The 24,125-nt window shown below is 39.3% G+C and overlaps 1 protein-coding gene across 2 annotated transcripts; it reads right to left on the bottom strand.

Moving 5' to 3' along the window:
* Positions 1 to 9,402: 9,402 nt before the first annotated feature.
* Positions 9,403 to 12,968, bottom strand: upk1a (uroplakin 1a). Of its 2 annotated transcripts, none has more exons than XM_024414059.2 (8): positions 12,893 to 12,968; positions 12,297 to 12,403; positions 11,841 to 12,041; positions 11,601 to 11,675; positions 11,362 to 11,469; positions 10,571 to 10,747; positions 10,009 to 10,092; positions 9,403 to 9,824 (listed from the first exon to the last, which is right to left on the bottom strand). In XM_024414059.2, the coding sequence occupies exons 2-8, from the start codon at positions 12,360 to 12,362 to the stop codon at positions 9,780 to 9,782; spliced, it is 756 nt and encodes a 251-aa protein (XP_024269827.2). In that variant the 5' UTR covers positions 12,363 to 12,403; positions 12,893 to 12,968; the 3' UTR covers positions 9,403 to 9,779. The 2 variants fall into 2 exon arrangements, with proteins under 2 accessions (XP_024269827.2, XP_042160777.1); XM_042304843.1 differs by lacking the exon at positions 12,893 to 12,968 and adding an exon at positions 12,674 to 12,731.
* Positions 12,969 to 24,125: the final 11,157 nt, after the last annotated feature.

The following is a 24,125-nucleotide window of genomic DNA, read 5'->3' as shown; positions in this document are numbered from 1 at the left end:
CCCTCCCTCGCTCTTCTCTTTTTATATCTATGCAGTGACCAAGTACATTGAAGTCCCATACAAGTTGGAAAGACTTAAAATGGCTATACTACCTATGTGTGTGTTTGGGTGTAACCTGAATTTTCAGTCCAATACGATCCCTTTCAGCCTTATAGCACTTGGCAAAAGGCAGTTCATCTTATTTTGTAATATTTTCCAAGGTGTGAATTAAAAACCTGATGGTTACATCAAAGATTAAACCATTTGTAGTAGTTTTTTTTCTTAAAATACAGATTTTGTCATGGAATAGAATACTAAAATAAGAATTTAAATGTATAAACATACAATGGACATTTTGAAGATTAAGACCGTTGTAGTTTCATCAGCAATTTTAAATGAAATGTATTCTTCATCCATATATTTACTTTACCATTATGCAGCCTTGGGATTTCACCTTCTACCCATTGTTTGATTGAAACTAAACTGGTTCTGCATTCTGGCTGTAACCCAGAGAGTAGAATAGCACAAAACCAAGGTAACATTAACCTTCAGCTGCATAGATGACAAACAGTTAAACAGTTCAAACAGTTATTCTTTATACCAGGAGACACCATTTTGTTGTCTTTGGTCCCTTGTCCTGATATTTCTTCAAATGAAATGTGAACAGTGGGGCTATCTTCAATGTACAGGGTGTGTTTGTGGAGTTGTTTGTCTCTTGCCTATACCTGTGATGACATCACCTGAAGTTGGTTGTACATCCTGACCAAATGGCAATCCTACTTTTTGATGAGGATTCATAAAATTAGACCGAAACTAAAAGGTTTGAGTGTGACGTATTCTATAGGTGTGCCATGTCCATACACAAAACACAGAGCAGGGAGTTCTCCACGTTTTTGCTTTTGGCACACCCAGACAGCAAATACTGGTAAAACCAGAAAACAATACCTCCTATTGCGCAATTAAAATATTTTGTCATCCTTTTTTGTCATATACTGTAAAAAATCTATAATTACAATTTCCAAATGAAAGATTAGACCATTTAGGATAATTTGAGTACAACAGTTATGCTGTGCCTAGCAAAGTATTCAGACATGGTGGATTTCTATTGTGTTATAAAGTGTGATTAAAATGGATTTAATTGTCTTTTTTGTACAAATCTACACAAAATGCTCTTACAGTGGAAGAAAAATTTATATATTTTAAAGATCAATACAAAATTCATAACTAAAATGTAGTTGTGGCCTAAGTATTCAGAATCTTTGTTCAGGAAATCCTAATGATTTCAGGAGTGCAATTTGGCTTAACAAATCACAAGTTATATGGACTCACTCTGTGTGAAATAATAGGGATTGACATGATTTTTGAATGATTAACCCTTCCTCTGACTTCAAAGTATTCACACCCCTTTTTCCACATTTTGATGTTAATTTAAAATGGTTGAAATGTAGATTTTGTGTCACTGGCCTAAACACTACCCCATAATGTCAAAGTAGAATTATGTTTTTAGAAATGTTTACAAATGAATCAAAAATGAAAAGCTGAAATGTTTGAGTCAATAAGTATTCACCCCCTTTGTTATGGCAACCCTAAATAAGTTCAGGAGTAAACATTTGCTAAACAAGTCACAAAAGTTGCATGGACTCACTCTGTGTGCAATAATAGAGTTTAACATGATTTTTGAATGACTACCTCATCTCTGTACCCCACATATACAATTATCTGTAAGGTCCCTCAGTTAAGCAGTGAATTTCAAACACCGATTCAACCACAAAGACCAGTGAGGTTTTCCAATGCCTCGTAAAGGAGGGCAATGATTTGGTAGACGGATAAAAAAAATGTTTTATTAATTACGCTTTGCCGTGACTGGGTGTATTGATACATTATCCAAAGATAGAGGCGTCCTTCCTAACTCAGTTGCCGGAGAGGAAGGAAACTGTTCAGAGATTTCACCATGAGGCCGATGGTGACTTTAAAACAGTGGAGACTTTTTAAATGGAGACTTTAAAACAGTGTTTAATGGCTGCGACTGGAGAAAACTGAGGATAGATCAACATTGTAGTTATTACTCAACAATACTAACCTAAATTAAAGAGTGAAAAGGAAGCCTATACGGAACAAAACTATTCCAAAACATGCATCCTGTTTGCAATAAGGCACTAAAGTAAAACTGTAAAACATTTGGCAAAGAAATTAACTTTGTCCTGAATACGAAGAGTTATGTTTTGGGCAAATCCAAACATCACGGAGTACCACTCTTCATATTTTCAAGTATGGTGGTGGGCTCATCATGTTATGGGTATTCTTGTCACTGGCAAGGGATTTTTATTTATTTTTAGAAACAGAATATGGCTAAGCACAGGCAAAATCATAGAGGAAACCCTGATTCAGTCTGCTTTAAAACAGACACTGGGAGACAAATTCACCTTTCAGTAGGACAATAACCTAAAACACAAAGCCATATATAGATTGGAGTTGCTTACCAAGACGACATTGAATGTTCCTGAGTGGCCTAGTTACCGTTTTAACTTAAATCGTCTTGAAAGTCTAGGGCAAGACTTAAAAAGGAATGTTTAGCAATGATAAACAACCAACTTGACAGAGCTAGAATAATTTTTAAAAGAATGTGTAATTATTGTACAATCAAGGTTTGTACTAAGCTCTTAGAGACTTACCCAATAAGACTTACGGCTGTAATCAATGCCAAAGGAGTTTCTAACATATATTTAATCAGAGAGCAGTTATTTATATTTTGTTAATCAAAAAAAATATATACACTTTTTCTTCCACTGTGACAGTACAGAATATGTTGTGTAGATTGTTGACAAAAAAATGACAATTAAATACATTTTAATCCCATTTTGTAGCACAAAAGGTGAAGAAATCCAAGGGGTCTGAATAATTTTGCAAGGAACTGTAGCTCAGAGATTCTTGAAAGACAGAACAATCTCAACTTTTTCACAAATAATATATTTTTTAAATACTGTAAAGGATCAACCATTTGTAAAAATATATATATTTTTAAATGCAATAAACTGAATTCATGTCAACTCAGTCAGACACCATAAAAGGCATTTTATTTTTTACATGTATTGTCCAACAAGTGTTTAAAGGCCTTGCTTGTTTCATTCTAACATGAGATTATTCAAATACGTTATTCAAATCTCCCAACTTTTTATTTATTTATTGCACTATATAATGCTTCAGGGCTAATTTTGTTAGCATTTGGGCATGTTTCTATAGATGCAGAACATAAAACATTTATTCAAAGTATCACTTAGGTATATCAATACAAATACTTCAACAGTTTAAGCATATTAATATTTATTCAGAATATTGACAAAAGTATCGATCTTAAGGTTGTTACCCATTAGTGACAGTTGAAATGCCTCTAATGGAGTACAGATACTTAAAACAGACATTTTTAAGTTCAATACAAACATTTTCTAAATAATGGAAAATAATTCATTAGAAATTCCCCAATAAAAACATAACTGTTCTATCAAATCTTTCAGCAACCTGGCAGAGTTGACATTAGACATAAATCTGACGGAGTTGATGTTTTATGGGATTTTTCTTCAACCTTCAAGTGGTATACTTAACAGCAATTTAGTTTTTCCTCAGTTATTTTATGACTCTTAAACCTAATTAAAATGAACATATTTGAACCATAACTCATATTCTATCTTAATCTATAAGTAGGGTGACCACATGTCCCTGATTGTACAGGACAGTCCTGCGTTTTGGCCCTCTGTACCGCGTCCCGCAATCATGTCACGCATTTGATCAAATTTAATTAAACACCACAAAAAAAAATTATAAAGTTTGATTTGTCCCTTTTTCAGTCAGACTTCCCAAACTCTCTTGCAGTTACGTTGCCCTTATTAAAAAATATATATCATTGTACTACTGGTCTGCCCAAATCTGCAACATGCTAACATGGATCACAAACAGACGAGTCAACGTGGATTCAGATAGAAGCCCAATCCTGTGGTTCATTGCCCTTAAGCTCAATTATATTCATTAATAACTTTAGTGAAGTGGGCAACATAGCCAAAACCTTTGTGATTTACAGCACCTTACTAGCGTGGAGGGACTGTAAGAAATACCTGGGCATTTCCTCCCAAATATGTTCTCACTCGCCTATAGTAGGCAACCCAGACTTGCCAAAAGCCCTGAGGGATGCCAACTTTAATCTTTGGCATACTCTAGGAATCAGGACCTTTTCAGACCTATTTCATCAGAAAACCACTACACTGAAATCCTCTCAAGAGCTCTGCAGTGAATTCGATGTGCCAAGATCCCATTTTTTAAAAATATCTTCAAATTAGACATGTAATTTCCTCATTTACCTCCAAGAGGAGGTTTAGAACTCAGTTGAATGAAGTTGAAACCCTTCTTGTCACAGCACAATCCATTAAAGGCAAAATATCTTACATCTATAGACTCCTTTCTGAGAAAGGAAGCTCCTCCTTTACTCCTTTGAAAAGAATCTGGGAAAAGGACCTTGGTCTGACTATCAGTGATGAGTTATGGGCGGAGGTTTGCGACAGGGTATACTGCTCCTCTAACAGTGTAAAAATGAAAGAATCTAATTACACATTTTTGTACAATTTTTTTTATACCCCTTTGAGACTCCATAGAATGAAAACAGATATGTCTCCTAACTGTAAAAGATGTACCTCTGAAAGTGGAACCTATATGCATGTATTTTGGAGCTGTAGAGAGATTGCCAGATTCTGTACATACTGCTGCACAGAAAATACTAGAGGTACAGTTTGATATGACCCTGTGTATCTATCTTCTTAATGCCCAGCAGGACTTTGTTCTTGATCCTGACAGAGAAAATTTGCTTATGACTGTTACATACTTTGCTAAGAAATGTATTCTTCTATTGTGGGCCTCTTAATACCCCTCCTACATTTAAAATGTGGATTGACCAGATTGTTGACTTTCTTCCTCTTGAAAAGCTCACTTATGACCTCCACAAGAGACAGCCCAAGTTTGATAGACTCTGGTCTCCACTATTCAACTATATTTCAAACTGGACAGAGTGAACGGGGTGACTAGGGAAATGCGCAGATACATGTTGTGTAAGGTACTGTAAAACCTAAAAACGAATTATTGGCCCGTCGTCTCAGCGAATGCTTGAAATAGCTGATAAGAACCTTGATAGTGCTGCTGCAAGTGTTTATATTTTTTTTTTTGTGTTTTTATTTTAATTTAGTTTTTGAGTACGTGTGCGTGTGTGTGTGTGTGTGTGTATGTATGTATGTATATGTGTGTATGTATGTACGTATGTACGTATGTATGTATGTATATGTATGTATGTATGTATGTATGTATATGTATGTATGTATGTATGTATGTATGTATGTATGTATGTATATATATATATGTATGTATGTATGTATGTATGTATGTATGTATGTATGTATGTGTGTATGTATGTATGTATGTATGTATGTATGTATGTATGTATGTATGTATGTATGTATGTATGTATGTATGTATGTATGTATGTATGTATGTATATATATATATATATATATATATGCACCAAGGAAAATAAATAGATTAAGAAAAATAAATGTTTTTATCTGACTTCATCATTAATTTTAATTGTATTTTAATTTTTAATTTTTTCAAATGTATTATTATCTTATTTTTTTTATTTTAAGCCTGTCACATCTGTGAATGTGGAATGTGTTTTGTTGGTTGATTGAAAAACAAGAAAACTTAACAAAACTTTAAATTGAAATAAAAAAAATATATATATATATATATATCATATATATCATAATTTATATCATAGGATGATAAACACTTCTCCAATCATTGTTGATATCATAGGCATATCATCAACCAATCACATTTCTCAAATCCTTTCAGGCTGAATTCCAGGTAAACATAGAGAGGACAGTTAGTCCTCACTACTTACAAAAGGGTGTTACTGATGAAGAGCTACAAAAGTAAGTAAATAGCCGTATTAGACTTAAGCAATAAGGCCCTAGGAAGTGTGGTATATGGCTAATATACCACGACTAAGGGCTATTCTTAAGCACAATGCAACTAAGGGGTGCCTGGACACAGCCCTTAGTCATTATATTGGCCATATATCAAAAACCCCCGAGGTGCCTTTATTGCAATTATAAACTGGTTACCAACGTAATTATAACAGTAAAAATACATGTTTTGTCATACCCATGGTATACGGTCTGTCAGCCAATCAGCATTCAGGGCTCGAACCACCCAGTTTATAATGAAAGATATAGGCCTAAGGTAATTTCGCCAAATTTGTGAGGCTCTCCAGGCTCTATGCTCATTATTTGCTCATTCAACATATTTGATGATTTAAAATTTCGAAAAATGTAAGTCTACCTATTGTTTTACATTCCCTGAGACCAACCAGAAATATTTCATTGGCCACATATTACCAGATTTTCATTAAACAGACACACCTGTTCTCTAGCTTGTGTATTATCACATTTTGCACTGAGGAAAAATAATAGGCTATATGCCCTTAAATTCAGCTTGGTCTCAGTGGCGTGTAGTCATGGATGCCAAGAGAAGCCAGGCTTCCCCAAAACATGGACATTTTTTAAATATATATAATGTATCTTTCTCTCTCTGTGCTTCATAATTTTCCTTCAATTTGCAAGAGGCTGAATGTATCTCATCTCACGGAAAGCATCCGAGTGAGTGAAACAAAGCCCCTCTGTCTCTGTACTGTATGTGAGCCCATCTATTTGATGCTGTCTGGTAAAATATATTGTTGCTGCCCCTAGCATTGAATACAAGGGAAGCCAGCGAGCATTTGGCCTCCCTTGATAGATATATATATATATATATATATATTTTTTTTTTTTACATAATAGCCAATCAACATTGAGCTAAACTAAGTGAGCTCAACTGTGAATGGTCATAGCGCACCAAAATAAATCCTATAAGGGAGATGGAGTTGACAGGTTATTGTTGTGAACATGGTGATTTCAATATTGTTTGTTTAAATCTATCAAAAGTGGAGGACTTTCAGGACCATGCGTTGTCTTGTTGCACTACATGCAATCAGGAGATGAAGAAAGGGTTGTCATGGTATAGCTGACCCTGCTCATTCATTTCTGATTCATTTAATAAAGATAGACAAATCTGATGGAGATGAACAAAACTCCTGACACATTTTTTTAGGAATCACAGTTTTCAGATACTGTAAGTCAGGAAACTACATGAGATTCTTTAAGTTATTTCATTTTTGCCATAATTTTTTGGGGGACACTTTCAGGGAGTTTGCTCTGGACAAGGGCATTTCCTGGCATACAGTCAACATGGAAATCAATAATATTGAAAATATTTTGAAAATTACCTCAAATAAATATTTAAGCTTAAATAATGAAAAAATAAAAACAGCCATACAAATTAGTCTCCCTTCCCAGACAAGGATTGTCCTGAATTTCAAGAATCCCCGAGCAAGGATCTCTGTTAATAATATAACACAACTCAACAAGAAATGGAAAATGGTATACAAATCTGAAATGCACAACAGCCATGTAAATCATGTTCTTCAAAGGTTTATATAAATTTTCTCTTACAGTATCAATCAAAAGTTTGGACACATCTACTCATTCAAGGGTTTTTCTTTATTTTTACTATTTTCTACATTGCAGAATAATAGTGAAGACATCAAAACTATGAAATAGCACATGGAATAATGTTGTAACCAAAAAAGTTAAACAAATTTGTTAAACAAATCAAAATATATTTTAGATTCTACACGACTCCATATGTGTTATTTCATAGTTTTGATGTCTTCACTATTGTTCTACAATGTAGCTTATAGTCCAAATACAGAAACACCCTGGAATGAGTAGGTGTGTCCGAACTTTTGACTGGTACTGTACATTTAATGATAAGAACTATATATCTATCCTATTACCAAAGCATTTAGGACATTGAAGTTTTCAGGCCAATCACCATTTGTTCATCTAGAATATACAGTGCAATAAACCATAAAAAAAAAACATAAAATATACAAATTTGAGACCATTTACCTAAAAAGATGGAGAATCCCTACACAGTGTTCATTGTCTATATATCAGAAACACTTTTCTGTTATCATTCCCACAGACATTTGTTATTTAAGAAATTAGGTACAGTGGCTTGCGAAAGTATTCACCCCCCTTGGCATTTTTCCATTTTTTTTGCCTTTACAACCCAGAATTAAAATAGATTTTTGGGGGGTTTGTATCATTTGATTTACACAACATGCCTACCCTTTTGAAGATGCAAAATATTTTTTATTGTGAAACAAACAAGAAATAAAACAAAAAAACTGAAAACTCTAGCGTGCATAACTACACCCCCTCCAAAAAAAAAGTCAATACTTTGTAGCGACACCTTTTGCAGCAATTACAGCTGTAAGTCTCTTGGAGTATGTCTCTATAAGCTTGGCACATCTAGCCACTGGAATTTTTGCCCATTCTTCAAGGCAAAACTGCTCCAGCTCCTTCAAGTTGGATGGGTTCCGCTGGAGTACAGCAATTTTTAAGTCATACCACAGATTCTCAATTGGATTGAGGTCTGGGCTTTGACTAGGCCATTCCAAGACATTTAAATGTTTCCCCTTAAACCACTCGAGTGTTGGTTTAGCAGTATGCTTAGGGTCATTGTCCTCCTGGAAGGTGAACCTCTGTCCCAGTCTCAACTCTCTGGAAGACTGAAACAAGAATTTCCCTCTATTTAGCGCCATCCATTATTCCTTCAATTCTGACCAGTTTCCCAGTCCCTGTCGATGGAAAACATGGTGTTTTTGGTGTTCTCAGGGTGATGAGAGGTGTTGGGTTTGCACCAGACATAGTGTTTTCCTTGATGGCCAAAAACCTCAATTTTAGTCTCATCTGACCAGAGTACCTTCTTCCATATGTTTGGGGAGAATCCCACATGCCATTTGGCGAACATCAAACCTGTTTGCTTATTTTTTTCTGGCCACTCTTTTCCCGTAAAGCCCAGCTCTGTGGAGTGTACGGCTTAAAGTGGTCCTATGGACATATACTCCAATCTCCGCTTGCAGTTCCTTCAGGGTTATCGTTGGTCTCTTTGTTGCCTCTCTGATTAATGCCCTCCTTGCCTGGTCCGTGAGTTTTGGTGGGCGGCCCTCTATTGGCAGGTTTGTTGTGGTGCCATATTCTTAAAATGTTTAAATAATGGATTTAATGGTGCTCCGTGGGATTGAAGTTTCAGATATATTTTTAGAACCCAACCCTGATCTGTACTTATCCACAACTTTGTCCCTGACCTGTTTGGAGAGCTCCTTGATCTTCATAGTGCCGCTTGCTTGGTGGTTTCGCTTAGTGCTGTTGCAGACTCTGGGGCCTTTCAGAACAGGTGTATATATACTGAGATCATGTGACCAATCATGTGACACTTAGATTGCACATAGGTGGACTTTATTTAACTAATTATGTCACTTATGAAGGTAATTGGTAGCACCAGATCTTATTTAGGTGCTTCATAGCAAAGAGGTTGAATATATATGCACGAGCCACTTTTCCGTTTTAAATTCTTTTACATTTTTTTAAACAAGTAATTTTTTAAATTTCACTTCACCAATTTGGACTATATTGTGTATGTCCATTACATGAAATCCAAATAAAAATCAATTTAAATTCAATTACAGTTTGTAATGCAACAAAATAACGCCAAGGGGGTGAATACTTTTGCAAGGCACTGTAGTTGCTGAAGTGAGGGTTGGTGTGGCTTCAGCAGAAAGTCAAAAACATGGGTTAGAGACATCACCTCCAGACTTCTCACAGCATCAGGTAGTACACCATGGCCAGGATCAACAGCAAGAACTGAATCAAATAAAGACAAGGGAACGTTAGACTTACAGCAAGAAAGAGCAAGTGTTGTTAGACTTTATGTTCTGATAATGTCTCTACTGGACAAAAGTGTCCGATAAATCATTTTCAGGTAATTAAACTGTTGCAACAAATACTTAACTATTTACCAACCTAAGTAGACCAGCTGAAAACTCACCATAAACATTAGCACAGCGAAACCATACCAGCTGATAGCCCATGTATATCGACTGAACACAGACTCAATGTGGTTGAAGCAGCCCTGGGTAGAAAGATAGAGCAACATTTTTATTTATTTTACCACTATTTAACTAGGCAAGTCAGTTCAGAACAAATTCTTATTTTCAATGACGGCCTAGGAACAGTGGGTTAACTGCCCTGTTCAGGGGTTGAACGACAGATTTTTACCTTGTCAGCTCAGGGATTCAATCTTGCAACCTTTCAGTTACTAGTCCAACGCTCTAACCACTAGGCTACCTGTCGCCCCAATGTGCTTGTGCTTCAAGAATGTGCTTACTTTCAAGTGGGAGGTATAAATGACCCCTAACCACTGATACTGTACAGGGTCAGATATTTTTCATACTGTTAGTAGTTACAGTACAGTTATAATTCATGGCAGGTACTGTATAATCAGATCCTACGTCTGTGGTTATGAGCTACTTAAATCTTGAGCCTTCAAGTGCAAATCAGAGAACCAGAGAATCTCTTAGGTTTTAGGCAATGGGAATGTGTTTTCTCACCTTAGTGAACATGGTGGTGTTCTGACCGTTCTTACAGGCCTCCACATTCACCACCTCGTAGTTGTTCTTCCTCTTGCAGCAGTGGGTGGGCCAGGGGTAGTCTGTACCAAACTTCTCCCTGAAGGTGGAGTTGTACTCTATCCAGTCCACTGGGCCATCCGTTCCACAACACTCCACCTGAAATAGGGTAGGAGAGGATGTTGTAGAAACAATAGATGGGTGAGGAATATTCTTCAATCAAACAGGAATAGTTTAGTTGTTTAGTCGACAAACTGATGCTGTGACAGACTTAACTCACTTCACTCAAACTGAACGAGCTACTGTATAAGTATTTGTAGAACGTGTTACTGATACACATGTTTACTGTGACAATTGTCTACTGTGACCCTCAGCTCTACATTCTTTATCCTAGCTACATCAACACAGCCTGCAGTGGTTGTTTCTGTCCCTGTGCAGCAAACTGATCCCATCCCTTGTGTTTCCCACACTATTGGTGCTGTCCAAACCTGTTCATCCAGCAGAGACGCAGCGTGACTCTGGCATTGATGATGGAGAGAGAGGGACATGCTATGTCATGTCAGAGCTGAAAATTCATCTGCTACTCCCAAGGGTGTGTGCGTGTGAGTGTGTGACTGTGTGTAAGTGGAATGTGATACCTTTCCCTAACAGATATTCCACACAATAACCTAGGTTTAGTCGGTCTTCGTGCTAGTCATCTGTTTGGAATGTGTGGTGTGGCTCTGATTAGTCAGATTATCCTGACAGATTCCTTTGATTTGGTGACCAGTCACCTCTTTCATCACTTTGTTCCATGTCAGTGTGATCTGACTGCCAGAGTCACCGTCGGCTGCATAGTACTTCAGCATCTGCTTCTTCACCAGATTACTGTTTCCAACCAGCTACAAACAGCACATAGCAGAGGATGAGACAAAACAGTAGAATACATTTAAGTTGTGTTTCTAGAATTGTGCTGGTCAAACAATGTGAAGATCTGAAGGTACCCCAAGGTGCCCATTTCCCATGTACTCACATAGTCTCTGTGGGTGACTGCAGTGATACACGAGGCACACTCAAATATGTAGATGATCAACATCAGGATCAGATACTGTCAAAATCACAAAATAAACATTTTCCTTTACTTGAAAAGATCAACAGAGAAAGAGATATAGGCATACCATATATTCCACTTGAATTATATTTTTTCAGGTGAACAAATGAAGAACTTTGGTGACCAAATAAATTGTGATGAATTTAGTAACCTTAGTCTTACTGTTAGCATTAAGGCACGGCTCTTCATCGCAGCAGCCAAGATACCAAAGACGCACATGCAGAAGAAGGCAAAGCCTGTGAAAATGGCAATCCAGGCCCCGGCAAAGATGTCATCTTTCCCCGACACACCAGATATAGGGTAGAGCTTGAATTGATCTACTGCAACCCAGATGGCCAGAGCACAAAGGGCAAGACCTGCTGCCTATAATAAGGTAATAACAGGTTTATTAAGAGTTGTTATAACAAATTGTAACCCATTACTATAACAGGATCCTACATTACAATTTAAAGTGTTAACAACCCGTACAGCATAGTGCTGAAAAGGACCAGAAATCGAATGTACTGTAGTAAACACCATAGATCTGCACACCATTTGTCTACCATATGATTACATATGATTAAAAAAATACTTTCAAAATACAGCTACTATAGGAATGAAATCAATTGCCACTCTTACAGCTCCAAATATATTCCCCAGGATGAGAATGACCATAAGACAGGTGAATCCCTTTCCATCAGCCATGGTAGCAGTCCTTCTGTCAGCTCCTTCTAAACCCACTGCTCCTGAGCAGAGAAGAAGAAGACAGTGAAGAAATAACAGACACAAGTACAAGTGTTCCTAACAGATCCAAGAGAATGTAGGGTCTGGCTGGATGTAATGAATTGTAGACATGGGAATGTGTCCAGGGAGTGGCTTGATCTTATTCACACTAGCAGCAACAGAAGTGGTCCAACCAGTCTGGCGCAGCAAGAGATTGCATTGTGGTCCTTTTGAATGGAAACACTGAGATATTGACTACAAAATATGACAAAAGAAATGGATTCATGATCAACCTAGACTACATCTGGCCCAGACAGAGAGTGAGTAGTTCTGCATGAAGCCATCAATCTTCAGTCTACCCCTGGGCTGTATAATGTTACACCTATAGCAACCGGTATTTAACCATTCTTGACCTTTTTAGGTTACAGCAGTCTCTTAAATTAGCAGGTTTAAAGACTGTTAGAGTTAGAGCCATCGTCACATTATCTATTTTTACACACAACAAACATTACCTCCCCTGCAGTGATGTCAGGCCCTGAGCATCTTCTTCTGTTGACCAAACACCTGTCATTCTGTTGCACCTGCTGTGCTCAGCACCTGTCTCAGCTTGCTGTTAAATATAATCTACTTCCATGATGTCATGGGGCATGTCTGCACATGTCCTGATCCCAAGTTCCTAAAAATGAATACAAATCTTTGTACAGTATGTTTGCATGCATCTTCATTGTTTTGTATATGTGTACTGTATATTGACTAATTGGGTAGTTTGCAACATTGAATTTATTGTCAACAGGCCTATTTGACATAGCTCAATAATACACTATTCCAGTGGACTGAGTGGTGTTACTATTAGAAGGTTGAGATGAAAAGCAATGATGACATCTGCTGGGGAGAAGTGCCATTGATCTTCTTAACTGTTCACACTCAAACAGGATACAGGACAATTGCATTAGGTAGTAGGCTACATTGTTGAGAATGGTGTTTCTCATGAATGGATGATTAAAAACCTCTACAAAGTAATTTCATGTCACAATAATGCTTTTGTTAGGCTCCACATTACATTTGGTCTATGAATAAACTTGTAGGTTATTGTCTTAAAATCTCTTTGGTGCAGGCGTGCCGCTAGTGACCCACCTCGACAACATCCGTTGAAATTGCAGAGCACCAAATTAAAATTACAGAAATAGTAAAAATAAACATTCATGGGAAAAAAAGTGTTATACATCAATTAAAATATTAACTTCTTGTTAATCCAGCCGCTTTGTCAGATTTCAAAAAGGCTTTGCGGCGAAAGCATAACGTGATTATCTGAGGACAGCGCCCAACACACAAAAGCATACAAACATTTTCCAACCAAGCAGATGAGTCACGAAAGTCAGAAATAGCAATAAAAGTAATCACTTACCTTTGAAGATCTTCATCTGGTTGCAATCAGAAGGGTCCCAGCTACACAATAAATAGTTGTTTTGTTCGATAAAGTCCATCTTTATATCCCCAAAACTCTGATTTGTTGGCACGTTGTGTTTAGTAATCCACTGGCTCAAAGGTGGTCAAAACATGAAGACGAACACATCCTAATAGTACCGGTAAAGTTTGTTGAAACATGTCAAACGATGTTTATAACTAATCCTCAGGGTGCCAGTTATCGAAATAATCAGTCATATTTAAACCGGACAACAGCGTATTCAATAGAAAGGAAAAATGAAGGGTGCGCACACAGTCACGTGCGCAAAACAGTACTGCATGCTTCCCCAGTCCCCTGACCAAAAGGTATTTTTCTTCATAGTTTTTAGAAACCAAGCCTGAAACCATGTCTAAAGACTGTTGACATCTAGTGGACGCCATATAAACTGCAATCTGGGCCCTAACCAATTACATAGTCAATAGGCATTCAATGGAAAACCACTCACATCAAAAAAATCCCACTTCCTGGATGGATTTTCCTCGGGTTTTCTTCTGCCATATCAGTTCTGTTATACTCACAGGCATTATTTTAACAGTTTTAGAAACTTCCGAGTGTTCTCTATCCAATTCTACCAAGTATATGCATATCCTAGCTTCTGGACCTGAGTAACAGGCAGTTTACTTTGGGCACGTCATTCATCCGAATTTACAAATACTGCCCCCTGTCACTAAAAAGTTACATGTAAAGTAAAATAAGTGGCATTTGTATGGTTATACTTATGATCTGAATATCAAACAACAAATGTAATCTTGTTTCATACCAAGTAATATTCTTGTGATGAAAGCAGCCAGTTCCTGTGTTTCCAATAACAGTCACCAGTTTGTCTCTCTGTATTCACACACCGCAGTCTTGCTAACACCAGCCTCTCTAGCTCGCTGAATTGTCCCGTGGGTCGTGGCCAGCCAGACTACACACACCTTGCTCCACCTGGAAAAAAAATCTATATCTGTGGTGTATTTACGATGCAGCATGTGACTGACTTGATCAACAGTGAAGTGAACGGGGTTCAGATGTTATTCCTAAAGAACTTACTACATTGGCAAACTTACTCAATTCAAGAGGAAAAACCACTCGAGTGATATTAGCCTTAAAGTCAAGTCTGCATATACTTTTTATTTTATCTCTGCAAGGTAAGTAGTCTGTCATTATTTATGCTTATGTTTATCCATCCAACTAAATCAGCATCACTTTACATTACAGTAGACGGGAGAAAGTGCTGTAATGTAGTGCTACCCTAAAATCTGATTGTTTCTTACTTCATAGTGTTATGTAGTAGGTAGCGTAGCGTAGTGTTAGCAAACAGGTTAAGGAAGGTGAGGAGGATGACAATAAGAGAGATAACCCTCCCACTGAGAACCAACCGATCATCCTGCACCCCAAATCACCAATGGTCCTGCACCCTAAAATCCGCAACATTTGGATTTGGACAATTCCAAGCCTCGATGGCCAAAACCACCCTATTGAACACTTCGATGGGTTGGTGGTCCTCACCTCAGACTCTGGGAGGTTGTCCTGGTGCTGCACTGTCACGGAGCTCCGAGACAGGGACCAACCACTGTTCTTAGTCAGAGCTGAACAGGAGTGGGACCTGGTCCAGGAGAAGCTCACAGGACCCTGTAAGACCGGTGCCTGGGAGAGAATGAGTCAGATGGAGATTGAGAGGAAGACGCTGGGAGCCACAGCTGGAGGAGTTGAGGTCCCAGAGGATGTGAAGCAAACGTTACTAGAGTTAAGAGAGATTGGAGTGGCCATGAATACAGCTCTGCCTGAGCTGAGAAAGAAAGCCTTCTGCCAGTTCATGGTGGATGTTTTCAGAGAAAACAGAGTTCCAAAACTGCTGAGGAATGACGAACAGTGAGTGTGTGTTTAGTCTCATGTTGTGGTTAATTGTGCAAACAGTGTGTGTACAGATAATTAATATTGATGAAACTACATTGCAATTTTCCAGATTTAGAGTAAATTTTCAAGTTTGTCCCTTGAGGAGATAATACAAATTATGTAATGCTTTGTTTTACAGTATTGTGAGATAAGGACATTTCCCAGGTATATATCTATTTTTCTTTTACCCAAATCACACTAATTTGTATCATTGCATCCTTTTGCTCGTAGCCTTCCCTTACAGGCCTCTGCTGTCAGCTGGTCTGAGAATGGACAAGCTGCGTCCGGGGGACATTGATCGGAATGGACACCTGTTCCAGTCCAGAGATCTGACCAAACCCCCCTCTCCCCATCCAGTCTTCTCTCTGCTCCCACGGCCCTGGAGCACCTCCGACTGGGGGTCCTGGGGCAGACGGGTTGCGGCAGCTCCAGCCTAGTCAACTCACTCCTGGGCTTGAAGAACCAGGACGAGAGGGCGTTTCCCACTGGAGTCACTGAAATCACCATGGAGGCTTTGGGGTTCTCTCACCCTGAGCTGCTTTGTGTCTGGCTGTGGGATCTACCAGGCATGGGCAGGGTGGGGGATCTGGCTCCCTCCTCAACTAAGACAGATCAGAAGGCTACTTCATCTTCTCCGCAACCTCAATCTCCAAACCCTCCGATGTCGCTGACTCCTCTTTAGCCACCATGTGATGTCTACATCCTGGTCTCGCATCTCTCAGGCTTAGCCAGGTCTGTGTCCAGCTGCTGCAGAGTCTGTCAGCTCAGGGGAGGATGTGATACCTGGTCCTTTCCAAGGCTGACTTAATGGGGGAGGGGGCTGTTGAAGAGGTTAGAAGGTGGAGTGAGGAGGCCCTAGGTTGACTAGGCCTCAAACAGACCACTTTCCTGGTGTCAGCTCTCCACCAGGGGAGCTGGACTTCCCCAGGCTGCAGGAGCTGTTGTGTAGTGCACTAGCTTCCCACAGAAAGGCTGCCGTTGTCCAGGTTCTGGGTCCAGGTTCTATATTAAAATCTAGATAACATCTAAGTTTATTGGTCGCATACACAGATTTAAAATCAAATGTTAATTGTCACATGTGCCGAATACAACAGGCGTAGGTAGACTTTACAGTGAAATACTTACAAGACTTGCCGGTGTTATGGCAGGTGGATCGAAACACTTGTTACTATAGTTGAAGTCGGAAGTTTACATACACTTAGGTTGGAGTCATTAAAAATTGTTTTTCAACCACTCCACAAATTTCTTGTCAACAAACTATAATTTTGGCAAGTCGGTTAGGACATCTACTTTGTGCATGACACAAGTCATTTTTCCAATAATTGTTTACAGACAGATTATTTCACTTATAATTCACTGTATCACAATTCCAGTGGGTCAGAAGTTTACATACACTAAGTTGACTGTGCCTTTAAACAGCTTGGAAAATTCCAGAAAATAATGACTCTAATATAGAAAATGATGGCTATAGAAGCTTCTGATAAGCTAATTGACATAATTTAAGTCAATTGGAGGTGTACCTGTGGATGTATTTCAAGGCCTACTTTCAAACTCAGTGCCTCTTTGCTTGACATCATGGGAAAATCAAAAGAAATCAGCCAAGACATTAGAAAAAAATTGTAGACCTCCACAAGTCTGGTTCATCTTTGGGAGCAATTTCCAAACGCCTGGAGGTACGTTCGTCTGTACAAACAATAGTATGCAAGTATAAACACCATGGGACCACACAACCATCAGACAAACTTAGGAAGGAGACGGGTTCTGTCTCCTAGAGATGAAAAGTGAAAATCAATCCTAGATCGACAGCAAAGGACCTTGTGAAGATGCCCTGAGGAAACCAGTACAAACGTATCTATATCCACAATAAAATTAGTCCTATATCGACATGACCTGAAAGGCAAGGAACAAGGAACTGCTCCAACACCGCTATAAAAAAGCCAGACTGCGGTTTGCAACTGCACATGGGGCCAAAGATAGTACTTTTTTGAGAAATTAAACAAAAATGGAACTGTTTCGCCATAATGACCATTGTTATGTTCAGAGGAAAAAGGGGGAGGCTTGCAAGCCGAAGAACACCATCCCAACTGTGAAGCAGGGGGTGGCAGCATCATGTTGTCGGGGTGCTTTGCTGCAGGAGGGACTGGTGCACTTCACAAAATAGATGGCATCATGAGGGAGGAAAATTATGTGGATATATTGAAGCAACATCTCGAGACATCAGTCAGGAAGTTAAAGCTTGGTTGCAAATGGGTCTTCCAAATGGACAATGACCCCAAGCATACTTCCAAAGTTGTGGTAAAATGGCTCAAGGACAACAAAGTCAAAGTATTGAAGTGGCCATCACAAACCCCTGCCTCAATCCCATAGAAAATGTGTGGGCCGAACTGAAAAGGCGTGTGTGAGCAAGGCCTACAAACCTTCTCAGTTACATCAGCTCTGTCGGGAGGAATGATCCAAAATTCACCCAACTTATTGTGGGAAGCTTGTGGAAGGCTTCCCGAAATGTATGACCCAAGTTAAACAATTTAAAGGCAATGCTACCAAATACTAATTGAGTGTATGTAAACTTCTGACCCACTGGGAATGTGATGAATGAAATAAAAGCTGAAATAAATCATTCTCTCTACTATTATTCTGACATTTCACATTCTTAAAATAAAGTGGTGATCCTAACTGACCTAAGAAAGGGAATATTTACTAGGATTAAATGTCAGGAATTGTGAAAAACTGAGTTTAAATGTATTTGGCTAAGGTTTATGTAAACTTCCGACTTCAACTGTATCTCCAACAGTGCAGTAGAATGTCTCACAAATACAGTACAAATATATACATATATTTTTCTTCACCTTTATTTGACCAGGTAGGCCAGTTGAGAACAAGTTCTCATTTACAACTGCGACCTCGCCAAGATAAAGCAAAGCAGTGCGACAAAAAACAACACAGAGTTACACATGGGATAAACAAACGTACAGTCAATAACACAAAAGAAAAATCTGTATACAGTGTGTGCAAATGAAGTAAGGAGGTAAGGCAATAAATAGGCCAATAGTGGCGAAGTAATTACAATTTAGCAATTAACACTGAAGTGATGGATGTGCAGATGAGGATGTGCAAGTAGAAATACTGGTGTGCAAAAGAGCAGAAAAACAAAACAAATATGGGATGAGGTAGGTAGTTGGTTGGATGGGCAATTGACAGGTGGGCTGTGTACAACTGCAGCAATCGGTAAGCTGCTCTGACAGCTGATGCTTAAAGTTAGTGAGGGAGATATACGTCTCCAACTTCAGTGATTTTTGCAATTCGTTCCAGTCATTGGCAGCAGAGAACTGTAAGGAAAGGCAGCCAAAGAGATGTTGGCTTTGGTGATGACCAGTGAAATATACCTGCTGGAGCGCGTGCTACGGGTGGTTGTTGCTATGGTGACCAGTGAGCTGAGATAAGGCGGAGCTTTACCTAGTAAAGACTTATAGATGACCTGGAGCCAGTGGGTTTGGCGATGAATATGTAGCGAGTACCAGGCAACGAGAGCATACAGGTCACAGTGGTGGGTAGTATATGGGGCTTTGATGACAAAACAGATGGCACTGTGATAGACTGCATCCAGTTTGCTGAGTAGTGTGTTGGAGGCTATTTTATAAATGACATCGTCAAAGTCAAGGATGGTCAGTTTTATGAGGGTATGTTTGGCAGCATGAGTGAAGGAGGCTTTGTTGCGAAATAGGAAGCCGATTCTAGATTTAATTTTGGATTGGAGATGCTTAATATGATTCTGAAAGGAGAGTTTACAGTCTGACCAGACACCTAGGTATTTATAGTTGTCCACATATTCTAAGTCAGAACCGTTCAGAGTAGTGATGCTAGTCGGGCGGGTGGGTGCAGGCAGCGATTGGTTGAAGAGCATGCATTTTGTTTTACTAGCATTTAAGAGCAGTTTTAGGCCACGGAAGGAGTGTTGTATGGCATTGAAGCTCATTTGGAGGTTTGTTATTAACAGTGTCCAAAGAAGGGCCAGATGTTTACAGAATGGTGTCATCTGCGTAGAGGTGGATCAAAGAATCACACGCAGCAAGAGCGTCATCATTGATATATACAGAGAAAAGAGTCGGCCTGAGAATTGAACCCTGAATCTGAGAAGTAGTTAGTGACAGTGTTGCCAACTCCTCAGTAAGGAAAGTAGCTATTGGCTGTCCTAAAAGTTGCTAGAAGTTGCTAAATGATGTCATCCCCTAATTTGCATAATTGGTCATGTGCATGTAATTTTGATGGACGCTGTAGGAGAGAGGAATAACATCGTGGGAGAGACAAAAAGTGAGTAAAAAACACCCTAAATATGTTTAGAACTATAAATGAGCAAACTGCAGAGAGTGGCACACACAGCGAATAAGAACATACTCCTTCTGCACTTTATGGACCCCATTGTTAATCCCTGTCATAACAGAGGCATTGTCAGTCCCTATCTCCAGGAGTTTCCCTTTTTTAAGACAACACTTATCGAGGAAAGCCACAACAGCACGGGCTATAGATTTGGCATCTCCTCCCTCCAACTCAACAAGCCCCAGAAATGTTGATACAATTGTCTGCTTGGTGTAACTAAAGTACCTTATCACAACCCCCAGGTACTTAGAAACACTTACAACCGTGGACTCATCGAGGAGGAGGCTGAAATGCTGGTCACCCACATCTGTGGACTCATTGAGGCTGAAACGCTGGTCACCCACATCCGTGGACTCATCGAGGAGGAGGCTGAAACGCTGGTCACCCACATCTGTGGACTCAGGAGGCTGAAACGCTGGTCACCCACATCTGTGACCAACTTTTTCAGAAAGTATGGTGCTAGAACACCATGAATAATTTCTGTGCACTTTGACCTGTGCATTTTGAAGTGGGTAGCAGCAGTGGAGTCTGAGAAAGCAGGTCTACATGCTTCTCCAATATCACATGTCAAGATGGAACAGTGTTCAGCGATCGCTAATGCCATGGTGGCCTCAGCCTTTTTTGCAGAGTCAATTTTTTTAACCATAAATGGCAGCTTGTTTTGGGTGGAACTGTTATTAGGCTTTGCCTTTTGAGTATGTTTTTGAGTTGTCATGTGTCTTGTTACATCACTAAGTTTGGCGTAGAAATCAGCCTTACATGCTGACCAGACCGGACATGTCGCGTGCGCTGCAAAACACATTTAGAAATCCATGTTATTCAATTATTGCACCAACGATTGTCTGCGATGCCAAGGGCTAAAATAGAACTTATTTCTATTTCTGACGCAGATTGCGTTGCAAGTCTGTTAGAGGAATTAAATTCCTCTATGTTTATTACCCAATTAAATTAATATACTCAGCCCATTTCTAAGGATTTGTTAGAAACTTATTTGCATAAAATGGGCGGAGACCAGTCTCAAAATCAAGCACTAGAGTTTATTCTCGAGAGTACTGAACATGATACAATTTACAACAGGTTAAAAACTGAAAATGACATCATTAGGTTTCAAACTGTCCCGTTCCTCCGGTACAATGGCAGTATAGTTCAAGCCTTCCTACCTCATCCTTCACTAGTTTAGATCATTTATGACTAGGCCAAGGCCTCCCTGTGTAGATAAGCATTCTAGCCAGTCTGACAATAAGTTCATTCGTTTCTACCAAGGAACAGACAGTCATTGTTCTAATTCTTGATTGTAATTAGACACATTCAGTACTAGGATTAAAATATAATTCATACATCTATACACTAACATAATAGTATTCTGATTAGTCAGTCCTGATTGAAATGTATACATAAGTCATTATTGATAAAAAAAATCCCTTAACATATCCACCCAATGATTAAATATTATGCATCCAATCACATATCCAGTTTTATTAAAATATTAAAAAGCATACATCTACTTGTATTAGAAATATTTATTGTTATCAAAATACCTTCTAACATAAACCAATACTTGCATTCACCATGACTGTTTAGGCCTACATCAGAATCAGAATTCTTATGAGGATTTTCGTTAACATCTTCATCGAAACAAGATACAACCTAACATCTAAATATCAAAATGGTCTAATCAATACCTAAGTTCCTCGCATATGAAGAATCCGGATTCATTCATCTATTTAGGTTTGAGGCATGTGTTCATCATTCCACTGGTCAGATCTTGGAATCAGTCCGTATCGCACCATCTGTTTTCTCATTGATTTCTCCAGAGTCCTGGAAATGAGACCTCATACACAGGGAATTAGACAATAGCCACACAACTAAAACAGACACACAGGTGAAGGTAGCCCATAACACAGTGATCATAACATTTATCCATTTTCCAAACATACTATCAAACCAATTAGTCAGAGAAGTATCCACCCCAGAGTTCTGTCAACTCGTGAGCCAGGGTGGTCAAACCAGCTAAGGCTTTGGTCCCTGATCCGTCCGGAGCTGTGTCATCGGGGAACAAACCACCTCGACCCACTCTCACCCTTTCCAGCCAACAAACATATCCCAGATTAATTCTATTCTGCCAAGTCATTAATTACATCTCTGGTATAATTGATGAAGCGCTGTGGATTATCCTAAATATAATTGATCCAGTTCACATTTTTATTTGAGAGTGGACCACTAGAAAATACTAAACTCTAATCCTGCTTAGATCTGATTTCTTGCTTTGAACGCGTCTGGTATCCCCCGTGGAACCCCAATGTTACCAATATATACTGTCTCGTCAAAAGACCCAGATGGAGTACTTCTTTTCTCCAGTTTGGCCAACTTCATGTCATGGTGTTGAATGAGTGTGAAAGGCATTCCCATATGACCGAGAGCGCATGGGCCTGTCCAACCTGTAGATTTTTTTCTTCTTTATTTCCCATAATATCATTCCTCCACACAACCACCAGATGTCAGCCCTGGCCCACTACGTTATTGAAACAACATTCTCTGTCCTATTGCAGGTAACAACTTCCCCTACATATTTCCCATAACCGGCCAAAGAGTATTATCTCCTTCTGTCACTGTAAAGGAAGGTAGTCTCGATTTAAAGGGAACCTGTGGATATAAATAGTGCAACTCAATGTAACTGTCATTATCTGGCATTCCTGCTTTCGTGAACAGCTTTACCATATGGTTTTCACTTTAATACGTGTCATGATTTGATTTTGTTCTCGCAAGGTTTTGGTTAATACTCTTTATATATCTTTAACCTGAATTATTCGTTGTTAGTGAGATTATGGTCGCCCGGAGTTCATTCTCCTTACCAACTCTAACCTTTGCCACCTGGAACGGTACCATAGTATCAGTTGAAAACTGGTCAAAGCCAACATACCATAACCCGAGATCCTGGGTCTTTACTATCTACTTTACTATTCAGTTCCAGTGACCTGCTAAGATGCTATGGTAATATCACAGTCTCCTCGTCTAGCACAAGTCAAGTTACCCTCTTTGGCCTTCTCGGGGTTCATGGTGTATCAGGAATATGGCTCCCATGACCAAACAGCTCATGACAGATCAGTACACCTGTAAAGCCCCTGTAAAGCCCCACCCTTTCCCAGAAAAGACATCAGCAGCCAGAGGCCAGACACTCCTCCACTTTTATGAACAAGCACAGGGATGGAATGACGGGAAAGGAAGTCTTCATTCAAGAGATGGCCCCCGGAATTCTGTTAATTCCAGTTCTCCTCTCGAATACTGTGATTGTGCGACAGTGTCAGCGCGTCTTACCCTCCCGCAGTGTGTGATATGAATCCAGGTAGTTATTTTAGCTATTCTCACAGCGAAGGCTGTCACCAGGAGTCCTTGGTATGGCCGCTCCAATGTGCGGTTTCCCGTCTATTCTCCTCAGGGACTGGATTGAGTGAATCACCTTATCCTGTAGTTCACCTGTAGTGCATAAATCTTGGACATGCAGGTTTGGTTAACAAACAGTTTCTCACATGTTCTATCTGATTAGATCTTTAACTTCTATGCCTACTTGTTAGCAAACGTTTTTTTTTATACAGGGCGCATAAAACAGACCAGACCAGCCCAAACACAGGACCAAACAGTTCAGAGAATACAAACATGAAAACCACAACCAACAGAGTAACAAAAAACAAAACAATCCCACACAAAACAAGGGCGGGTCAAACTACTACATATAGGGAAGCTAATTAAACGAAAATACACACAGGTGAAACTAATAAGACAAAACCAACAGACAAACGAAAAAGGGATCGGTAGCGGCTAGTAGGACGGTGACGACGACCGCCGAGCACCACCCGAACAGGCAGGCGAGCCAACTTCGGCGGAAGTCGTGACAATTATCCAATAGGCCACTAAGTTTCCTATCCTAGACCACATTTTACCCATCCCCCATTTGATACCTGGCTATGCCCAGGTAACAGCTTTGCCTACCCTAAACAATGTTCTGACATTATCATGTAGGAACGCCCCTT

This window comes from Oncorhynchus tshawytscha, linkage group LG23 (assembly GCF_018296145.1).
Source record: "Oncorhynchus tshawytscha isolate Ot180627B linkage group LG23, Otsh_v2.0, whole genome shotgun sequence".
Classification (NCBI taxonomy): Eukaryota; Metazoa; Chordata; class Actinopteri; order Salmoniformes; family Salmonidae; genus Oncorhynchus; species Oncorhynchus tshawytscha.
The sequence above is the reverse complement of the archived record's forward strand: the minus strand, read 5'-3'. Positions and strand labels throughout refer to the sequence as shown.